Here is a 22,993-nt window from a genome sequence, read left to right on the forward strand (position 1 = left end):
ATTCACCTACGTGAAATTGCACAACAAAAACCTACTTTTTATCCATGCAGAGGAGATTCGTGCAGTTGATGTGGAATTTCTGTACACCAAATGCATGAATTCTGTGCATTCACATACCCATGAAGTTGGAACTATACCTTGACAGACCAAAACCAATCATCATCGTGTTCTTCCCAATCTGGCGTTGTAGATGACATGAACCGCTAACAGAAAGTTACATGTTTTCCAGTATCTGCAGGTTAACAACTAATGAACAACACAAATTCTGTACAGATGCATCCTTAAACACCTGTGCAATGCTGTGTGGGCATTACCAAGAGAGACCAGACTAGCTAGTCAGGCATCGCACAGATTTCTTGCATGTTGATAAACTTTTCTGGTGTTAAACTTTCAATCGATGACATGGCTGTATCTACCACTTTCCCTGACTCTTGGAACTTGTTTACAGCTGCTTGATAAAGGACTTGTGTGGTGCATTCAGACCATACTTTTCTGCGAACCATTCTGAGTCTGGGCATATAACTGGGACATCTAACGTATTGGGAGACAATGAATACTCTCTGCTGCATTGCCTAACGCAATTTTCCTCAATTACACCAGCAACAAAAGAAGGAAACATTATTCCAATTAGGGTTGTGTCACTTTTTGAACACTGTATTATAGAAATCTATACTGGGGCTACTGATCTTTTTATTTTACACCTAAATTTTTGCTCAGATGTCTGCTGTGAAATTAGTGTTCTTTGTTAATAATATTAATGGCTTTGTAAGATGTAAGTCTGAATTCAAGTTGCTTTCTTTCTCAGGTTTTGTACTGGAAAGTTTAGAGATATGATTCATAAATTTAAGCTTGGTTTTAAATAAATCCAAAACAAAGATAATTAAACAAAAGAAAAACAAAAATAATTAATTTTAAGTTGTCTACGGAAAAGTAAACCAATCATACAGTATATACTGTAATTGACTGATCAACGCACCTTTTTGGAGATAAAAATAGTAAAAAATATTAAACTAGGGAGAGTATGCTTACTAATTAGCAAAATAAATATATTCTAAGAGTTTTGAATTTTATGTCACATCCTATATTATAAATGCTTTGCTTACCATTTATTATTTCACACCTTCATACTGTATTATTTTGTAAGATAGTTCCTCAGAGTAAAAAAGTATTTAATAATCAGAAAAAAATAATTTGTTTGATATTTAATAAATATCACAGTATTGTGCAAAACACTTTTTTCCCCGCTAACAATACTAATATTGTCTATTCTATACGTTTTTGAGCTTCTGATATATATTCATAACAACCAAGCATGACTTAAATTTAATTTTAAACATATTTTAAAACCAGAAAACTAAATTTCATGTTATCAAAATAAAATATCAGCTTAATTTAAGAGAAGTCTACAATATATTGAAATTAAATTATATAGTTTGTTGCCAGGTCATTGAATTCTTGGAACTTTAAAAAGCATTTATCAGAATTTTTCAGACGAAGCATATTACAATCTAATGAATTTCAATATGATTCAGTTCTGTGGAAATGATAAGAGCATTTTGTTCAAACTTTAATGTTTGTGATGTATTTATAATAACAAAATTACATTTTGTTAATATGATATATAAAGTGACCAGATATCAGCTACAGGTCAGTGGCAATTTAAGTGCCTATATTGTAATGGGTAGAAATAAAAAAATACATAAATGGGTCATCATCCTTAAGTGTGAGTATCTATAAATCAGCATTTAATATTCTGGGTCCTCATAGTTTTTTCATGAATCAAACCCTGCGATTCACTGAATTTTGGGTTTATGATATGTTCATTGAAAAGTATCCAGAAAAGATATTAATTTAATTTTATTGTTTTAAATATTTTATTTATCTTTTCATAAAATAATAACAAATTACCGATTATTTATTTCAAAAGAATTATATTTTATAATATAAAACTGTATTTTTATGAAACAAGTAAAATTAGCCAAATTAATAAATAAAAAAGATAATAAACAGTTTTTTTTTTTTAATTACTGCCTTTAACAAAATAAATTTGTATTAAAAAAAATATCATAGTAGAAGAGTACAAAACAATATTTAGTTATTAAAAGTTGTTTTTATTTACACAGAAAGTGTGTTTTATGATCAAACTATGCTGTACCTATGTTAATGCATATAGATGTAAGTAACAAGGTCAGTATGCTTACAAAAAAAATGTGCCATGTAGTGATAAAAAAAAGTTTTGAAACATATCACATGTTATGCCTAATAATTAATGAATAAAAATAAACAACTGTATTTATAAACATGTTGAGCGATGTTTGCTGGCAGTAGTATTTTGATGAATTCTGTCTTACTGAATATGATTGACAATGTTAATTTGCAAAACTGTTAGAATAGATCATTTATTTTTGTGTTATTAATCTACATTTATCTATACATTAATCATTAATGTATACATTTGTCTAATATCTTGAACAGTATGTTGATTGAGTTATATTTTATTAGTAATATACATCAGATAAATATATTTAAAAAATTCCTTGTATACGTACATAAGAATTTATTATTGATGTATTAAATGCATTAGTTTATTCTTTAAAAAAAGTATGTTCAATAATTAACTGAAATTTTTCATAACTAAAGCCTTTACTTTTTATTTTTATACTTCTTCACTTCCTTTTACTTATTTACTTTATTAAACTGGCAGTAGTAACATAAGCTGAAATTAGTAATATCACTGAAGTGATCAAATTTTTTGATGGTGTGATAACTCCTTTACTTCACAAATGACAAAATATTATACAATTAAGACAGAAAATTGTTTTAAGTTATCTGGTAATCATCTGAAGCATGCCAAAGGCTGAAATTGTTCTTTGTAGAAAATGTAAAATCAATCAAAATTATTTTAATAGATTTTACAGTAAAATAGATTAAAAGCACATTTAATGTAATTCAGTTTCTGAAAATGTTAGATGGTATATAAACTTGTAAATATTTTACAGTCATTATTATTATCTCCGGTTATCTAAGTAAGTTTCATTTGACATTATTACAAGCTGTCAAATGTGTATTTAATATTCCATTTCTAGAAGACATTAATTACTTTATACTGATTTTACATGCTCAACTAAAGTTTTTCTTTGCTCATATGATTTACAGTATGTGGTAGATAAATGGTACAAACTGAACAAGTCATGATGAAATGATGAAAGTATTTATTTATAAGAAAGAGCAGGGTTTCTGTGAAACATTTCAGCTACATGGTTTTGTGTATACTTCCAAAAATTTAACATAATCTCACCAGCTCCATATCTCTAATGAGTGCTCTAGGACCTTTCCAACTAGATCAGGAACCTTTGCATCTCCCAATAAACCATGCCCAATGATTTGGAATCATTTTTTCTCAAGGGCTTTGGGTTCAAGAATGATGTGTTTTGCAGTCTCAGGACACAGGTGACAAACGAGAGCCAGACTTTGGTGTAGACTCGTATAAGTAGATGCCTGTGGAATGATTCATGTAGTAATAAAGAATAGATACTTCTTCTATTTGGTTTTACCTAACTGGGAGGAAGAATTTGAGAGGAGATCTTTTTAAGGTCTACAGATCAACATCTTCCCTTAGCCCAGAATAGTTACACCAATTGGTAGTGTGGTCATTGTAAGCCCACCTAAAATCTTTAGTTCTAATTGCAATCAATTTCTGCTTCTAAGAGAGCACTTTGAGAAAAAACTTTCTTTAAAAAAAAGAAGCTTTCTTTGTTATTGCATCAATTATGTTCCTAAGTATGCATTTACTATTTGTCGTTTGATGTCTTGACAGGGCATCTAAGCATATGAATGTTAATGTTGATAATTATTTTGAGTGAAAGTAAATTAAAAAAAAAAGTCATAAAGAAAAGGTAAAAATCTGTATGGTAGTATTGATTTTCACTCAAAGTAAAACAATGAAATTGCTCTAAATGTCATCACTATATTCAAATTGTGATGCCATTGAATAATGAAATCAATTAATGTAAAAAAATTATATTTCTCCACTTGATACCATAACTAAATAACTGTAGGTATTCCAGTCGAATGACATAAGTTAGTTTCTTATTTGACATAAATCAATTAAAATGCAAATCATAAGTTTTAACAACTGACAAAAATTCCATACCAGGAATATTAAAGGCTGTGAGGAATGAAGTAGTTGTTTTTTTCACTTAGCCAACCATAGCACATCATCATACTTTGCCAGTCAAAAGTCAGTTTTAAAGTTGATGTCTTCAATTTTTTCTCCAAGGAGTAACTGTTTGATGAACGTTATTACTTTCAGAAAAAAGCAGATGGTTTTTTTTATTTTACAGGTATTGACTGCTGTGGTCATTAGCCCTTTTCCCAAACAAAAAAGGAAAAAAGATGCTTTCCCTCCCTAATAAACATAATCAGAAGACTAATCTTGTCAGGCATATCATTCAAAAATAGATTTGTCGTAGGATATTGAAACCCCAAAAATAAACACATAATGACAAGGGTATAGGGCCCTTGACACTTAAAACATACATCCATTTCTAAAGAAATATTGTCATATCTGTCAAAACGGGTGTAATCATCTCTCAATTCTAAAAACTCATCCTTAATGAAAAATTTGTCAAAAAACTTATAAAAACTGCAATTATACCATTTATTCCCAACATTTACCCTTATGTCATCCTTTTCTCTACCTTTTCTCCATCCTCCTGCTGTCCTCCACCTTTATTTCCAGGATGTCTAGAGGCTTTGGAGATGGAATCTTATGATCCTCTGTAGTAAATCACAGAGGATGTCTTGCTGTGGGTATCAGATGATACTGGCATAGAATGAGTATTGCATCAGAGTCTAAGTCTTAATGCACTCCCTGCTAAAATGTTTGGGGTGGCTAAAGAGCTCAAACTCTCTTTTAGAGGTCTTCAAGCTTTAGGGGGCTCCATTGATGCTTGTCCAACACTCTCTTTTCCACTTATTATCATCACGTCGTCTTCTTTGCTGATTCCCTGAATGTGGATGTTCTCTATTTCAACTTTTATCATCAGTGCATTAAACTAATGCACCAAAGCCAGAAAAACTAATGCCGAAAAAAGCAGATGTCTCCAAACAAAAGATTATTACACAATTGAGAAATGAGTCTTTGACCAGTCAAAAGGTGAATGATGAAGCTAAACTGCAGAAGAAGTCTGAACAATGCACTGAATGAAAAAGGATATAAAATGGGAAAAGAAATATTTTACAACTCACAACCCCCTCCCCCGAATTTACAGATATGTCTGAAAATTACTTAAGTAAATCCCCTTTTGAGTGTTTTTAGTACATATGTGCCTTACTGTAGTAGAGCACTGCTGAGTTAACCAATATGTATGCAATACAGAACAATACTGTACAATTTCTGCAACATCACAATTACTAGATGTTGCAGAAATTGGGACTCATAAGCCTCCACATTGTATTAGATAAATTGTGTATTTCCAAAGTGGAACTTTGCTGGGATCCATGAATTAAAATTACACTTTTTCAAGATTCAGGAATGTCAAAAGAAAAATTTTTCAAATTAAGAAATAATTTTCATTTTGTTAATAACTTAAGAAAATCGTCCAGTGTGGACTAGAATAAACTGTTCTACTGAAGGAAATTAATCAAAAAATACTTGTGGTCCTACTACTGATCATCAAACTATTGACATATTTCATAAAGTTCAACCTCTGTACAATAAAATAAATGAACGTTGCAAACAATTAGTAATAGAAAAATCTGTTTGTGTGTATGAGCATATAATTCCTTTTACTGGTAATATAACTGTTAAACAGTTTGTTAAGGGAAAGCCCTCACCCTGGGGGATAAAAGACTTCTTACTTTGTAGTAAGAGTGGTCTTCTCTACAATTTCATTTTATACTAAGGTAGAACAAGAGTACTTGCTGTTAATGAAATTAAACAATTTAGATTGGGTGCTTCTGTTATATTAGAGCTCAGTAAAAGTCTTAGTAGACCAGATAACTGTCTTTACTTTGACAATTATTTTACAAATTACCACATGCTACAGATTTTATAGTCTTGACTGATCTTTTCTTCAGGCACAGTTAGATTAAATCATTTTTCAAAACCTCTATTTGCTGATGGCAAAGTACTTTTCACAAAACAAAAAGAGGATTCAGTGAAGAGTTGGTCAACCAAGATAATGATGTAGTTATGACCAAATGGTTTTATAATAGGACTGTTGTTCTTGCTTCCAATTTTATGGGTATTGGTAAGAATGATAGTGTAAGAAGGTGGGATAAATCTGGCAAATCTGTAATAAATATATCTTGCCGGCAAGTAGTAAAGGAGAGCAATAGTGCCGTGAGAGGAATTGATTTGTTCAATCATTTTGTTAGTTTGTAACATATAAATGTTTGTTCCAAAAGATAGACATTACACCTAATATTTTGTGCCATTGACATGGCAGTATGCAATTCACGGATCGAATATAAAATTGCATGCAATCAATTTAATACACCTAAAAAAAGGTATATTGGATTTATTTTATTTTAGATTGCATGTGCCAGAAGAACTTATTAAAGTTGGCAAGTCAGAGCAGTTAAGACAACAGGAAAGACCATCTTTAACAGTTGGAGAGCTTCATGAAATAAAAAAAATCAAGAAATATTTTTGAATCAAGACAGATTGATGAAGTGAAATATGATAATGCCGACCATGATAATAATAAAGAATCAATTATTTTAGATGTAAAAGAAATGGCTGTAGTAAATATAAGTTGCATTTTTATTGTTGAAAATGTAAAGTTCATCTGTGCCTTAATCAAAAACGCTTTTCTTTTATTTCATGAAAAAAAACTAAAAATGGACTTAATTTTTTTCGCTTTAAAGAATTATATAATTTTTTTAGAATGTTTAATTTAATTTTATTGTTGTAGTTGTAAGTTTAATTATCTCTATTGTTTTAAAAATTTACCACTAAAAACATTTTTTGTTTTTTATTGTAAATATTACAAAGCATTTATTTTTCAGTGTTATACTTAATAAAATTACTTTTAATTTATCATTTTATTCACTTTTTTCTGTAAGAAATGAAAATTTGTGTCAAGAAAACTATTGTACACCTTCTAGATATATTTTTGTTTCTAAAAATTTTATTACACATATGTAGTTTGACTAAAAATGTACAGTATAGTGTACAATGAATATTTTTCAGTCTGAAAAGAGAAATGGTTCAAAAACTGTTTTTATGTCATAATAACAGCATATATAATGTAAAAAAAAAAAAAAAGAAACATTAAAATATATTTTTTTTATACCAATAAATTTTGCCATTGAGGGGGTTATTAAAATTTTCATGTACAGTATAGTGTACAGTTTTACTGAGGAGTTTATAGTATAGTTACCTTTGGAAGAATTTGGAGAGTGATGTTATCAGTGTATTTTTACCTTCCTGGCCATAGTGATATATGTTGCTACAGCAGCTATAGCTTTAAGTGGAAAGAATATAGATCGGTCAAAAGAAGATCCAAAAAACTGGTCTTAAATTATGTGCCTTAAGTAGGTTTTTAAAAAAAATTTTTTTAACAAAAAAGTAAATGAATTGTAAATAATCTGTGAAAAAATCTTTTATTCCAATGCTCCCAAGTCCAAAAAGTCTATTTTTTTCAGATAGACATTTGTGCGTATTTATGTAAGTTTACCTTTGATCTTATAACTGTGGATCCTGTGATAGATATTTTTCAAATTTGGTAGATAGATACTACCTTCAGGAAGAAATAATTTAAAATTTAAAATCTTTACTGGGAAAAAACCTTTTTACAAACATTCAAGTTTTTTTTTCAGGATCACAAATTATAAAAATTTTCATTTAAAATTCACCTCCTCCCCCAAAAAAATGACTTTGTTTATATATATATATATTAGTTATATCTTGCTTCAGAAAAGGAATTAATGGGAGTTTTTTGCATCTATATTTTCTACATAAGTGGGCCTTCAAACCGCTAATTTTTTTTGCCAATGCCACTCCAATGGTCTGTAGTAACAAAAATTATTTTTTTTAGTTTAAAAAGAATTTAAATTCACTTTGCAAGTTGCCCATTGCATTTAAAATGTAAAAATCTTAATTTTTTGATAGCCCTTTAATATTTTGATAGCTGTTTTGTATTTCTTGAAAAAAAATTAGCCAAAACGTTTTACCCTTAACATAGAAAATTACAACTTTGTTTATTTAAAATTATGGCTAATTTCTTGAAATTTTTCAAACAATTATAAAAAGTTCTTTTTTAAATTTATTATCACCTCTTAGCGACTAGGTATTTTCTTAAAAATTAATTTCATTCGAATGCTTTCCCTTGAGTATGGGAGCCCCCAAAATGAAAAAGAATTTTTCATCTTTCAAGAACACAAAACAGTAGTCCTACTGTTAACTTTTTGTTAAGACCTCTCCACAAGTATAGAAAAAATAAAGTTTTTTCTATTTATTTATATTTGTATCATACAAATTAGAAATAATTATTTTCACAAAAAAATGTGAAAAAAGGAGTTCATAATTTTAGTAATTGCTTTTCAATTAAAAAAAAAACTATTTTGTCATAAAGCTTCAAGTAAAACTTTCTGGTATAGCCAGAAAATTTTTTCAAAAATGAATTTCATAATTTCTCCAACATAGCCTGGAAGGTTATGCAATTCATTACTGGGTTTTTATCACTGAGATTCACTTAAGAGCACTGTCTTATGAATGACATTCTCATACTCAATAAAGCCATATATTAAAATGTTTCTGAACTTACAGGACACTGTGCTGTATTAAATTTTTGAGTAAAATACAGAATAAATAAAAATTAATTTCCATCTGGTTTTATTTCAGTATTATTTATTATGTAAAGTTATAATTTTTACCTATTTCATGGCATATATAATTAAGGAGACAAAATAATTGATTTCATTTAGAGAGAATAAAAACTAGGATTAATAAGCCAACTACATCAATATATTGTATTTTGTAAATAATGTATTTTAAAATATATGTAATAATATGAAATCCATTTTAATTTAGTCATAAAAAAATAAAAACACCCAACATGTAAAAATAAATTCATTCACATTTTATATTTAATTTTTACACTAATTATTAAATTTGTATTTCAATATTTACGTTTAAATTTTTACAATATTAATAAAAATAATTTGATTTTATGTTTTAGAATTTTTGAGTAAATTTGTCTAAAAATTATAATTATAAATTTGTAGAATCATGGTAAATAATACATAAATTTTTATAATAAAGGATATATATATCATTTAAACATGTATAATTTGTATAAAATTAGTTGTACTTCATTTTTCTGCAAATTCTAAATAAATTATCATAGACAATATTTAAAAAAAAAACTTCTTTCTCAAAATAATTTGTACACAATTCGCAGTAACAATAATGTTTCATTAAATACATTTAGTTACGCTCTTTTTCTTATTAAAAATTTAATATATATAAATTGAAAAACAATTAATGATATGTAAATAAATAAATTGTAGAAGAGAGTTTTGTGTAAGATGGTAAACTGTATTTCTTACAACCTGTTTATTCTATAATTGATGTAATTCTCTAAACTAAAAATGTCTCTAAAATGTCTCTAAGCACTATGGAAAACAGAAAGAAATAGCTTCTTTTTTTGTTAAAAGATTTTTTGTTTTAGTAGATATAAGAATAAAAAAATTATATTATTCAAATTTTGTGATATTTTAAAGAAAAGAAAATTCATTTTTTTAAATATATTAATTACTTCTTCACTGTTATTTTATAGTAGTAGTCATTCAAAGAGAATCTACCTGCAAGCATTGAATAACTACTGTTATACTACCTAAGGCCATTACCATTTTGTCCTCGCTTTTACTTTCATTTGCAGTTCAGATTGCTTAGATATTTCAAATGAAATAAAAATCAAAACATTAGAAGTTACAGTTTACCATCTTATTTTGTAAAATATTTAATTCTGAAGATAATACTGAAACAAATTAAAACTTAACAAAATTTTTACTCATGTCTAAACATTTTCAATCATTTTGGTTGAAAATCTTTAGTAACATTCAAGAAAAATAACCATAAAAAGGGTTAAAACTATTTTGAAGTTTTAAATAAAAAATAAAATTTAAATTAGGTTTTTAGGGCATTGTATAAAATTCATTGCTGAAACTCATTAACCTCAACAAGCACAGCTTTAATCTTTTGTTCCAATAATCCTTCTTAAAATTAAATGTAAGTAAATCTAAGCTGAATTATTTATTTATTGATATCTATAATCTCTTTAATAGTTTGGAGATTTACAAATCTTAAAGTTTATACACTAAATCAAACTTTTTTTGTATCTTTATTACAGTGACAAATCATTAGTAAATATAAATGGAGATTCTGTACTCCCTGTTTTAAAATTTGTTTTCAGGTTTGGTGATGCAAGTAGATGATATAAATTTTAATTTTTTTATTGGAAAAGTTCATTGTTTTTATAAAATATCACATAATTTTTAGAAGCTCTGTTAGTGAATAAAATTTGCAAAAATATCCTAGATATTGTATGACGGCTGCAATAAATCAGATGCTTAGAATGATGGAGTATCTGTATATGCCATTGACTGTTTGCATTTGTACTTTACAAGATTTGTTGCAGTGATTTGTGAGATGTGGTGCAGATAGCTCAATGATAACTCTGTTCATCTTAATTATATTTCCAATTATATTTTGGTCTTAATTATATTATATCTTAATATATAATAGGTCTTAATTATATATTCTTAATTATATTTTGGTCTTCATCAAACTTATTCAAAATAATGTTTATATTTTTGGTAGTTTCACCTGTAATTTGCATCCTGTATTGCATTTGGCAGTGTTTTTCATGTTTTATTTAATATTTTTATATATTTTTCCAATTGTTATTCGTATTATTATTTTTGTAATTTATAGGCTTATAAGTGCAAATTGCTGGCAGAATATATGATTGAACATAGCTAACTGCAGATTTACTTAATTTCTTTTACAACTTCTCTGTTCCAGTAGAGTTATACAATATACATATGAACAAGCAGTTTAGTTTTAAAGTATGTGTTTTTAATAAATGATTTATGCATATAGAATAACTTTTACTTCAAATATAAATAAATAACTGCCTTGCCACATGAATAATCTCCTGATTAAATCATGTTCTTCCAACATAAAGAATATTTATTGCAATTTAATTTTGTCATTTTTAAACTAATGCAATCCCTAGATTTACATAAAAGAGATCAAATGTCAGAAAGAGGAAGTTAAATTAATACAGAGGGATTTAAGTTACACAGAAGTCCTTGAACTATATTCACAATTTTTTAAGCACTATGTCACTGTTAGCTATCCTGTACTCCATGTTAAATTAAAATTAATTTTTCAGCATTTGTCTTCATCTAAATATTTATTACATAATTGATTATCCCAGAAGTAAACTTTTTATAATAAAAGAGATAAAAGACAGTTATGCTTCAAACAGTTATTTTATTTGGTTGAGGAACATCACCAGAAAAATTCATTTTCAGTACATCGACTATGACTCCCAATGTAATGCAACAGACAGCAGCATGATGCCACATTGCAGCTGATCGATGATATTTCTGATAATTGATATTCTTTGTTGATATAATTAAAGTTATAATTCCAAGAATCACCTAAGAATTATAACCACACTCATATTAAAAACAGTTCATAATAAAATTAGAGAAATAAATTAAAAGTATAGAAAAAAATTACTTTTTTATTATTATAGAGTTTAAATAAAAAATTATATATTTATGTATACAAATTATATTATATATATATATTTTTTTTTTTATACATTTAATTATTTTTACTTACCTACACATCTTGGCTCTTATGCAAAAATAATAAAAAAATAAAAAATAGTGGTTATGTGTGATCAAATAATTTTCTGAAAAAAAGTATTACAGAAAGATTATACTTACATTTTTTTAAATTTGTTCAATTTTTTTTTTACCTGCTGCTTCAAATGTGTATATTTCAATTCAAAGGGAAGACTGAATTGAGATAATGGGACTGATCTATATTTAGTCCCATTGTGGAATTAACCTTTCCACTGTAAGAGTAGAAAGGCCAATTTTTAATCCAAAAAATGAGCTAATGTATACTCTGATCTGGATGACATAAACGTAATGTATGATATTGAAAATTGGTTTATGAGGGGGAGGTATACTTGTGAAACATTTCTTCTTTTTAAATTATTTTTTTTTAAATCATTTATACTGCTAAAATTGCATCTTCTTCACATGCCATCTATTTGATGAAGGTTGGCATAAGAATATATAGTAGAAGTTTTGGAAGTAACCATTTTGAAGTTGTCACTTAATGTATGCAAATATATTATTTTTCATCTTTCTATTCTTCTTCTGTAATAGCTCTTCCTCTGAACTATCAAAGTAACATGGGAGACTTTGTTTCTTGTATTATGTAACCAGTTGAAGATTTTTTTCTCTTAATTGTTTCAACATTTTATGTCTATTTGCCCAATCATCTCGTAACCTCCATATTTGTAACATAGTATAATCATGATAACAATTTTCTCAATATTTGTCTATAAACTTATGTCTTGAATACCTTATGTCTGTATTAAAATTGTTGTAATCAGATCCACTTTTCCATTTCATAATGAAGATTATCAGCAAAGACTATCTCAACAAACAAATTTTCAAATGTAAAAATGTGAGTGCATATCTCTGCCATAGTAAACACTTCCATTTCAATGAAATATGCTCATACTTTCTCAATCCTTGCTTTCATTTCTGTGGTAAAATTATAAGTGGATTTAATCACACAATCTCGCTAAAACATTTGTGCAGGAATTGATTTTTTCCGAGATTTAGTAGAACACATTCAAAATTAAAAGTAGCCCCTCAAGATTAAAACAAAAAGTATGTAGGTTAATATTTAACTTTTAATTTTTGTTTCAATGAAATTTGTGATGAAATAAAAATAAATCGAAAAATGATAGAAAATATTATTGTTGTTATAAGTGAAGTTTTTTTTTGTTTGATGAATGATTCACTACATTTAAAAATATTCCTTAAATTTTAGTTTTCCATAAAATAAGCTTTAGTTTTGTTGTTAATTTCTGGTAGAATGCAAAGTAAGCAGTAAAATTCATACCATTTTTTTTTTTTTTTAATTACTACAATTAAAAGTAAAGTTATTATGAAGTAGTTTTTTTGGTTCTGTATTTTATATTATATTTATTCATAAGCATTTTTGTACTATTTGTGTATTTATTTTTATTGAATTAATTATAACTGCTTTTGATAGCTGTTTGACAATTGTAATAATGGACAATTAGTCTTAATTTTTTCTTTATGTCAGCAATCATTGGGTATTTGTTTAGGTACTTTATTTCATAAAAGGTTATCAAATCTCAATCTCTCTGTTTAAAGTTACAACTAATATTAACATTTAATTCATATAAAATAATGTAAGAAGCAACAGAAAATTTTAATTACTTAATAACTGATTACTTTAATTTCAATATCTGTAGGTTAATTGTTCCCTTTCAATTGAGGTTCTAACCTCCTATTTAGTAATTTTCATATTTAAGAATTAGAGTTATTTACTTTACGAAATAGAAGAATGAAAGTCAGAAATATTTTTCACAAATTCATTATTGTGTAATTATTTGTTCATAAAGATGGCATAAAAATTTGATGTTGTTTAAATTTTAAAATATATAAATTAAATACAGGGCCATGAATATAAAAAATTGGTATAAGATTTTTAAAAGTTATAAACAGTACAACAATATGACATTTAGTGTTCATTATGTCTATACTGTAACCATCTTGAAAATTCTATATTTAATAGGAAAGAAGAGAAAGTGAACTCAATGACTGGTAGGAAGAGAAATCAGGAAATATAAAATAAATCTGAAATTATCTTTAACACTTCATTTATTGTTTTAATTTATTTGTCAGGTATTTACTCATAATATAACAAAATATTTATAACTGATAAATATATTAATAGAAGAATATCAAATTAGAAATTTGTTTATCTGCTTCAAGTAGTTGTTTCATAGATATACTCATATAGTAAAATATATTTTTGATTCATCCATGAGAAGTTTTCATGAATCTAATCAGAGTATTATTTCCACCATTTGTAGATTTTGTTTCTATTGGCTTTATTTGCTAGTTCCATATATTTGTGACCAGCCTTTTTAAAGTCTGTTATAATTTTATTTACATTAACATATTTCACATTCTTCAAGTTTGTCTAACCACAAAAGATTACAATGCTTGCTTTGTTTGATTAATAGGAATATTTCTGATTTATAGAGTTTGGCTCAATTAAGCAACTAGACTACACTTCTGATGATCCAAATTAAGAAATATAAATACAATGTTGCATATAAAAAAAAATTCTTTAATAAAAAGAGAGACTTTTTAAATTATAAAATGAATAACTAAATTAAATAAAGAGCAAAATAAAAATAATTAGATATTGTGCAATATTACAGATAATGAAAAAGAACCTTGAGATCTTGCTCAATATTGAGTGATTCCTTGAGATCATGAACTTGTTCTTGTAGATGTTTCTGATCATCTTTGTTTTAATGCCTAATTTTCTTAAAGTTTTATTTTCTGGTCCAATAATAGTGAAACAGTCGATTCCAACTCCCATTTATGCTTTATAATTAATGGATTATTAATTTTTGACATTACCCCTTTTTTGACATCACCCAGTTAAGGAACTAACTAATAACTTTTCATGGAATCATAGAGGGGAAAACATTATTCAAAAGTATAGTTGAAAAAACTTTAAATATAGTGTTCAAAAAGTAATGCATCCTGAAGAATGTTTCCTTCTTTTGTTGCAGGTTTAATTGAGGAAAGATGGGTTACACAATGGAGCAGAGAATATCCATTGTCTCCCAATACATTAGATGTGCTAGTTATGCTCAGACCCAGAATGCCTTCACAGAAAATTATGGTGTGGATGCACAAAACAAGTATTCCATCAAGCGGCTGTACTACAAGTCCGAAGAGATAGAGAATGTGGCAGACGTGGCCAAAAGTGGGCAGCCAAAAGTGTTAAAACCAGAAAAGTTGATCGACATGCAAACTGCATATTCAGTTAGTTCCAAGAAGTCTATGGAACACCTGTCTAGCCAGTCTGGTCTCTATGTTGGTACAGCCCACACACTTCAAGATGTCATGCATACAAAATTTGTGTTGTTCATGAGTTGGTACCTGCAGACATTGGAAAACGTGTAGCTTTTCTGTCACTGGTTCATGTCATCTGTAATGCAAGACGGGGAAAACTCAGTGATTGGTTTTGATCTGACGAGACATGGTTCTACCTTGATTGATGCATGAGTGGACAGAATTCACGCATTTGGTATATGGAAAATCTACTTCAGCAGCACGAGTCTCCTCTGCACAGACAAAAGTGGGTGTTTGGTATGCAATGTCATGTAGGTGAATCTTCATGGCATTCTTTAACGGCTCAGTGAACCGTGAGCACTATGTACAGATGGTGCAACAATTTGTAAACACTATATCTACAGACCGAATAGAGTACATGCGGTTTCAGCAGGGCAATGCTACAGCTCATAAGCTAAAAACACTGACTTCTTGGATCAGTGTGTTATGGACAAGTGATTTCGAAGGGGTTGTGGCCTCCTTGGTCTCGTGATTTATCCCTTCCTGACTTTTTCTTGTGGGGATACTTTAAGGATGCCTCTTACAAAACTCATCCTCACACTGCTCATCCTCAACAGACATTACAACATTTTTTTTAAGAGTATGCAACGCTGTATTCAATTATGTGAATCGCATAATGGAGGCCATTTTCAACAACTATTGTAATTTACTGATTTTCCCATAAGGTTTTGTCACTTTTTGAACACTAGAATTCTTTCACTATACCACATGTGATGATATGAACTGATGCAATAAAAGAATCAGTTATATAATTTATTACACTACACCATAATACACGTACAGTATATTTACACTAGCAGTTATTTATAATAATAAATAAACTGAATAATATAAATAACTTGTAATATATACATTTGTAGATATAATTGGTCTACTGTTAGTAGACAACTTATACCTGTAAATACAAATTACCTGACTTAACATGGGCTTAAGATTGCTATTATGTATTAATGAGTACTAAACCTAAATATAAAACATGTTACCATAAATAAGGAAAATATATTCTCCTTACTAAGCCTAATTGTTTTATTTGAAGATCTCTCTCTCTCTCTCGCTCTCTCTCTGTCTGTCTCTCTCTCTCTTATCTTTCTTTTTATCTTTTTCGTTTTTATCTTATCAATGAGGTTTACTTTACAGCATCTTGAATGATTGCCTCTTAGCACTTTCTTCAAATTTTATTTTCTTAAATCATAAACCAGCAAAACTACAGTTTTAAAATATCAGTAGCAGCATTTCATTTTGTCCTCTTCATAGTCATCTGATGTTCTGCTTGTTGGCAGATCCCTTACACTGCTGCTGTCTCCATCTATTTTGTGTCCTACGTGACACTAAATGTTGATAAAGAGAAAATATTCAAAGTAAGTTATATAAACCAAGCTGTTCTAAGATTTTAAGATTAGGATATATTTTTAGAAAATATATTAAACTATAAAATCATATTTAGTTATTGTTTTTAAAGGAAAAGAAGTTTTAAATAAAATTTCACTCATTTAATTTTTTTTTATAACTTGTTTTATTTAAATTCTATATAATAATCTATTATAGGTTATAGTACCAATTAAAAGGCACACAGTTACATTATAAGCCTACTCACTTCATACTTATATGATTAATATTATTTATATAACAAAGTAAAAAATTACAAATCACATAATACCTTCTTGAAGACAATAATGCAGTACAATATAATAAATTAATAAATCGTGCATTTCACCCTTCAAAATTATAAAACGTATAAGAATTATACCAACGTATTCTAAATATAATAGTAAAAGCATTTTCTCTCTAAAAATTGTTATACATTTGTAATAAAAATATTTAAAAATCAGTACAAATTTACTCAATTTCATTATTTTTTTAATTAAGTAATGTTTATTCATTAATTGTTTATAATAATAAAAGAAAACATGCATTTTGTTCTTAAAAATTTGATTACCATTTTGAACGTTTTACAAATACTGCTTTCTGACCTGGAGATTTTAGTTTAGTAAAATAAGTTGTACAATCATCATTACTAAAATATATTTGTTTTGGAGCAGATAATGAAATATAATACATAAAAAAGGAAATGATAAATGCAAAAGAAAAATTAAGTTTTGAATATAAAAACAGTCTGACTTCTGTTTTGGTATTATAATGAGAATATCTTTTATTCAATTAAAGCAAATCAATACACTTAATCAGAGTTCAGAGATTAGTACTATTATTATGAATTAAAATTAAGTATTAATATCATTTCCTTCAATTAATGAATATTTTATAAGAATACACATTTTCATAAACAATACCATGATAATGTATCATCATTCATTATATTTCATTTATAATTCATCATTCAAGTTAAATACTATCTTTAAATATAAACAAATAATTTTATGAATGCTTTTTAAAAAATATTTATTTCTATTAGCATTCAGTTATTATATAGTATGATCTTGGAAAAAATCAACTTAACTCATACTTTAAAGAAAGTACAGTAGAAGTTAACATTACTACTGAGTAATCTAACCACCTGCTTTTAATAACCATCTGTTATCTGTTTCGTGGTCCTGGCTGAAATGATAAGGAATCCTGTTTTCCCACTGCTAGTGGGTGTATGATTTTTTGTATGTAAAAAATATTTACCGTTAATTACAATGTATAAAACACTGTATATATATTTTATATACAACAATCACCTGTCTAAATTGTCCTCTTTTCATTAGTTCAACAGCGGTATTATGTACAAGCTCTACTGTATTTTTTTGTTTAAATTAAACATTTGTGGTGTTTGAGAGACTGTTTAAAAAATTAAATTGTATAATAAGTTAAAATCTAAAATTCATTGTAATTTTAGTTGCTGTTCTTTTAAATTTGTTATTTTTCATTGAGTAATTCTTTGAGCAACGTCAATTAAATACAATATAGTTATGACTGACCTGGACTACCTGTTTAAAGGTGAGTGCTACCACCAACTCAAGGTTAATGGAATAGTAGCATTTCTGGTATTAGCATAATGAATTTCTTCTAATAATAAAAATTTTCTCATTCCTATAATGTTATATATATTTTATAAAAAATATAAGGTCATCAATAACTGAAAAAAACCTGTTCATCAGTAAGATATAGGATGAACATTAATATTAATCAATAACTTTGGATAGGAACTGTTAATATCATTGCCTTATAACTTTTCTAGCAGATATTTTGTAACATTGCAGAAACTAGATTTAAAGAGTTTTAATAAAATATAGATAATTTGACATTGCAGTTAAATGAATATGCTAATATCTCAGGATTGGTTGACCTGTAACAATACATAACCAACTGCCTGAACTATAACTAACAGCAAGTAGTAAAGAATTTAATCTCAAATTAAATTTGAAAAAAATAAATATTAATAATAGTAAAAAAGAGTTGTGATTTTATATTGAAACATACTTTTTAAATGTATTATTTATGTTGTAGTTCTGTATAAATATGTTTTACTCTTACATACATTTGTAGATAAACAATAAATATATTTTTTTATAACTTTACTAATCACTAGAATACATTTCATGTATCAAATTTTTCAATTTTTATTAACTGTAGAAATACTTAAATAATCATCATTAGAAGTTTCTTTGATTTACATAAAATTACATTTTTTTTTAAATTAATAAATAAATTAACAAAAAATTAAAATCTCAAATTTTTCATTTACTAAGTTGGATTTTATTATAATTTTATTGAATAAATGATTGAAATTTTATATAATTAAAATAAAACTAAATATGTGGGATTTCTTGAAAAATTATTTATTGATAAAACTCTATGATAAAAATGAAAAGAATTTAATTGTGTAGATTGTTATCAGTACATAATTTTTATGGTTTGAAGATTCAATATTTGTTTAGTTTGTTTTCTAAATCATAAAATTAAATATGTTAAAATAAATATTTTCCCTAGAAAGTAACTTAATCATTCTAGAACACGGTTGGTTTTTAAGCGTTTCATGAAATTGTTGGTATGAGGAACATTAAACAGTTTAATAAAACATTATTTTGAAACTTATGATTAAAAAAAATAAACAATCAGGTAAAATATCACTGTAGATGTGGTTTATTAGTCGATGATTGGTATATTTCTGATGCGTGTCCAGAATGTTGAATTCCAAAACTAGATATGATGACATTTATAAGTGATATTAAGAAAATCATTATTAATATAATATCATTTAATATAATTGCTGGTTGACGATCATTCTGTTTATTTAAATCCAGTCCACCGATAATTAGAAACAGGATTCCAACGCAAATCTGCAATGTGCAGTTGATTTATATCAATTCATTATAATACAAAAATACAACAGTTTTTTTTTAAGTTTTAAAGTATAATATTAAGAGATACTTTTCTTGAAAATTTTTCAAATCCTTTATTTTACAATTAATTATAAGTAAATAAACAAAAAACAAATGTAATTCAAGTAAAGCATATTATAAGATTTTTTTTATATTTCTATTTTTTAATATTTTAAGTAATACTGAACAGTGTTCTTTTTTATCTGAATTAATTTTCTTTCACATTATTTAATGCTAAATTTAGGTATAAAAAATATGTAATTACAATAAATTCTGCTATTTTGTTCACACCTAATTTGAAATACTTTATCAAATGAATTTCAACAGAAAATTCAAATTATTGTATACAATTAGACCTTGATAACTTGAATATGTTTTTCTGAAATTTCAACTTGGTAAGGTTTGCAAGTGGTACAGTATCATTCTATAGGCCTAATTTAAAGTGATACAAGATTAACTACAAAACATGTACACAGATTTTTTTTCATTCTAAACCAATAACTATAATGTTTCTTCTTTGTTTAGTATTGAACTATAAGTGTACTATTCACGCATTAAAATATAAATAAGAATGCATGTAAAATACAGTAATGTAGTAAAAAACAAAAATTCTGAACGTTACATATCATAAAAATTATCAAAGGCTAAGTAATTAAAAATTAAACTTAATGCATAAGGAAAAGAATTTAATTGAACTGAATTATTTACAGTAGCATATACTGTAAAAATCAAAATGAGACAGTGATGGATGTCATGTACCATAATGAAAACTAAAATATAGAATGCACGGAATAATTAATTAACTTTAGTTGCAAGAAACAAGTTAACTTAACAAATGAAGTCTCTTTCTTGTCAGCTTCTTCAAAAATTGTCACCATAACTGTGTTAAATCAGAACAACTAATGAAACAAGGAATAGAGGAAACAAGAATTTACTATTTTGGAAATTATTAAACATTTTTTTGCTACTTTATTAATAATTTGTCTATCCTACTGATATTTATGTGGAATTAAACGTTACATTACGGCTTCAAAAAAATTAAAGTTAACTTTATTTTTTAAGTTATAAGGATGAAGTTACCAAGGTTTACGTTGTGTACTTAAGTATTTTATTAATTGTACTTAAAGATAAGTTTTAAAGTTCATTTTAGTTTCAATTGATACATTTTAGAATTGCGTTCTTTATTTGCTCTGTTCAATTTATATAATGTCTCTAATTCTTTCTCTTCTATAAATTTTGTACTCATTATGTATTTGTAGAATAATGTCTAATTTCAAGGATACAAATTAGTTGTAAAAAAAAAGTAAAAAGAAATACATTGAATCAAAAATTAGATCATTATATAGTAAAATGTATAAAATCAGTCCGCCAGTCCTACTAAATAGTTATATTGAATGATTGTTAATATTTGCTAATAAAAAAAACTTTTCCACAAGCATCTAGTTTCATTAATTTAAGTTTTTATTAATTCATAATGGTCTTCAGTTTGTCCAAACTAGCAAGGTTTAAATGAAATTAATCTTTAATTAATACATTTTTTAACTCGTAATACATTTTGTTTTTAAAACAAACTTCTTTAAGCGGTAGACTGTTGTATGTAATTCTTTCTATTTGCTACATAAACTAATTGTAATTATTAAATAGAAGATATTGCTAGTATTAATATGCTTTTTTTAGTTTGGATGGGCTACTTGAAAAAGGAATAAAAAACATTCTGTTAAATGATGCAACCAAAAGATTATGTAATTTCATCGTTGAGAAAGACAAAAGGATTAGTTAATGATACAAATTCCTGAATGATATGAAAGTTGATGGAAGCTTTGGAATGATGAAATGGAAGTAAGATTTCTTGAAGGACTATAATTATATGACAGATCCAAATTATCATTGAGATGTAACATACTTATAAATAATTTAAAGGTAAAAAATTACTTCGTGGAGAATCTTATATTAAAATAATAAATTATTGCTTTAGTTTGTAAAACTTAAATTAAGATTTTACAAAAAAAATAATACAAAAGGAATAAAACTATTCTATAACAATAATAGTTAAATTACAATATTACTAAATGCAGTAAGAAAGCAGATTATACATCAATTAATACTACATTCAAAATAATACATATAAAAAATTAACTTAAACATAGATTTTGGCAGGACGTGCAAAAGAAGAATGGTAAATAATCAGACTTAAAATTTAATAAAACATTTACATTTACGGCCTAAATCAGATGTAAAAAATTTACAAATCTGCTCCCTGAGGAAGTAATCTGCCAAGACCTGGATCAAAAGCACTTATCAAAAGATTGAGGGCAGAAACAGCAAAAGAACATGCCATTGTAATATGATTGATAAAAATACAAGACACCTTGTATTCGATCAGATGCAATCTGCAGTCTCTCATGAGATGAAGCGATAGAAACATGACGCCCATGAATACCTGTACCGATAATATTTTTTGTAATATAATTTATGAATAAATTTTTGATAATCAATAAGTAATACACTTGTAAAAATATAACGAAAAACCAAATATTTATTTTTAATATTTGTTATTACACCACTTATATAAATATGCATATTTAAAAAAAACATTTCTAGTTAGATGTGTGCAAACTATTGATTTTTTATTATAAAATAAGTTAACATTATTCACTAAAAATTTCATAAAGTTATATGGAGGTCAAATGAGCATAAATTTCTTATAAAAGGGTAAAGAAAATACGTAAAGAAATACTAAATTTATTTTAAATTAATCGGCCGAAATATTATAATAACCTCAACAAATGGTCGGTTAAATAAAAAATAGTTAAATAAATGAATGAAATACAGTTTTCAAGGAAAGTAATTTATTCATCAATCAACATGAAAAAAAGGGAGATTAAACTTTTTTGTCAACTGAAACATAATTCTCTTTCTAAATGCTTGGAATAAGCTTCTAGAAAGAATGAGTCTATTTTGAAAAAAAAACTATTCCTTTGAGATTAGATATCTGTGGGCACAAGATCGACTGGTCTTTTTTTAATATTCTTTACTATAGCCCATTTATTGTCATGACTCTCTATTACCATTTACTTGTTAAAATTAATAGAATTATTGATGTTACTAATTATGAAATTCATGTTATGATACATTTTTTGACCTTCAAAATGTAATACCACCTGAAATTGATGGGCAAGGTAGCCCATGGAATAAGTGAAATGCATGTATTAAAATGATGTGAATGTTTAGGAATGACAAAATGATTGCAAGTGGCAGAAAATGTTTCGGACGATAGATCATTTACTTGAAGGTGTTTCCTGATGATGAAATAAAAAAATATAGTTGTCAACTCATCACCTTGGAATTGGAGTTGAACCTTTTCATTTATTACTAACCCTGTATTCAAACCTTTAATGGATTTTTGAATCATAAGCAATTCATGAGTGATTATGAGT

The 22,993-nt window shown here is 26.8% G+C and overlaps 1 protein-coding gene across 3 annotated transcripts in view; it reads right to left on the bottom strand.

Annotated features, from left to right (window-relative positions):
- Nucleotides 1-8,902: 8,902 nt before the first annotated feature.
- The window catches only part of NijC (Ninjurin C), a 71,347-nt gene continuing 57,256 nt past the window's right edge, over nt 8,903-22,993 (bottom strand). The window contains exon 3 of one of the 3 annotated variants that reach the window (XM_075372792.1): nt 8,903-11,679. In XM_075372792.1, coding sequence (XP_075228907.1) covers nt 11,497-11,679 — 183 coding nt within the window. In that variant the 3' untranslated portion in view covers nt 8,903-11,496. Of the gene's footprint in view, nt 11,680-16,723; nt 19,515-21,704; nt 21,997-22,993 lie in introns of those variants that run through there. The other 2 variants (XM_075372789.1, XM_075372791.1) reach the window with 2 other exon arrangements.

The sequence above is a fragment of the Lycorma delicatula genome, chromosome 8 (assembly GCF_047948215.1).
Source record: "Lycorma delicatula isolate Av1 chromosome 8, ASM4794821v1, whole genome shotgun sequence".
Taxonomy (NCBI): domain Eukaryota; kingdom Metazoa; phylum Arthropoda; class Insecta; order Hemiptera; family Fulgoridae; genus Lycorma; species Lycorma delicatula.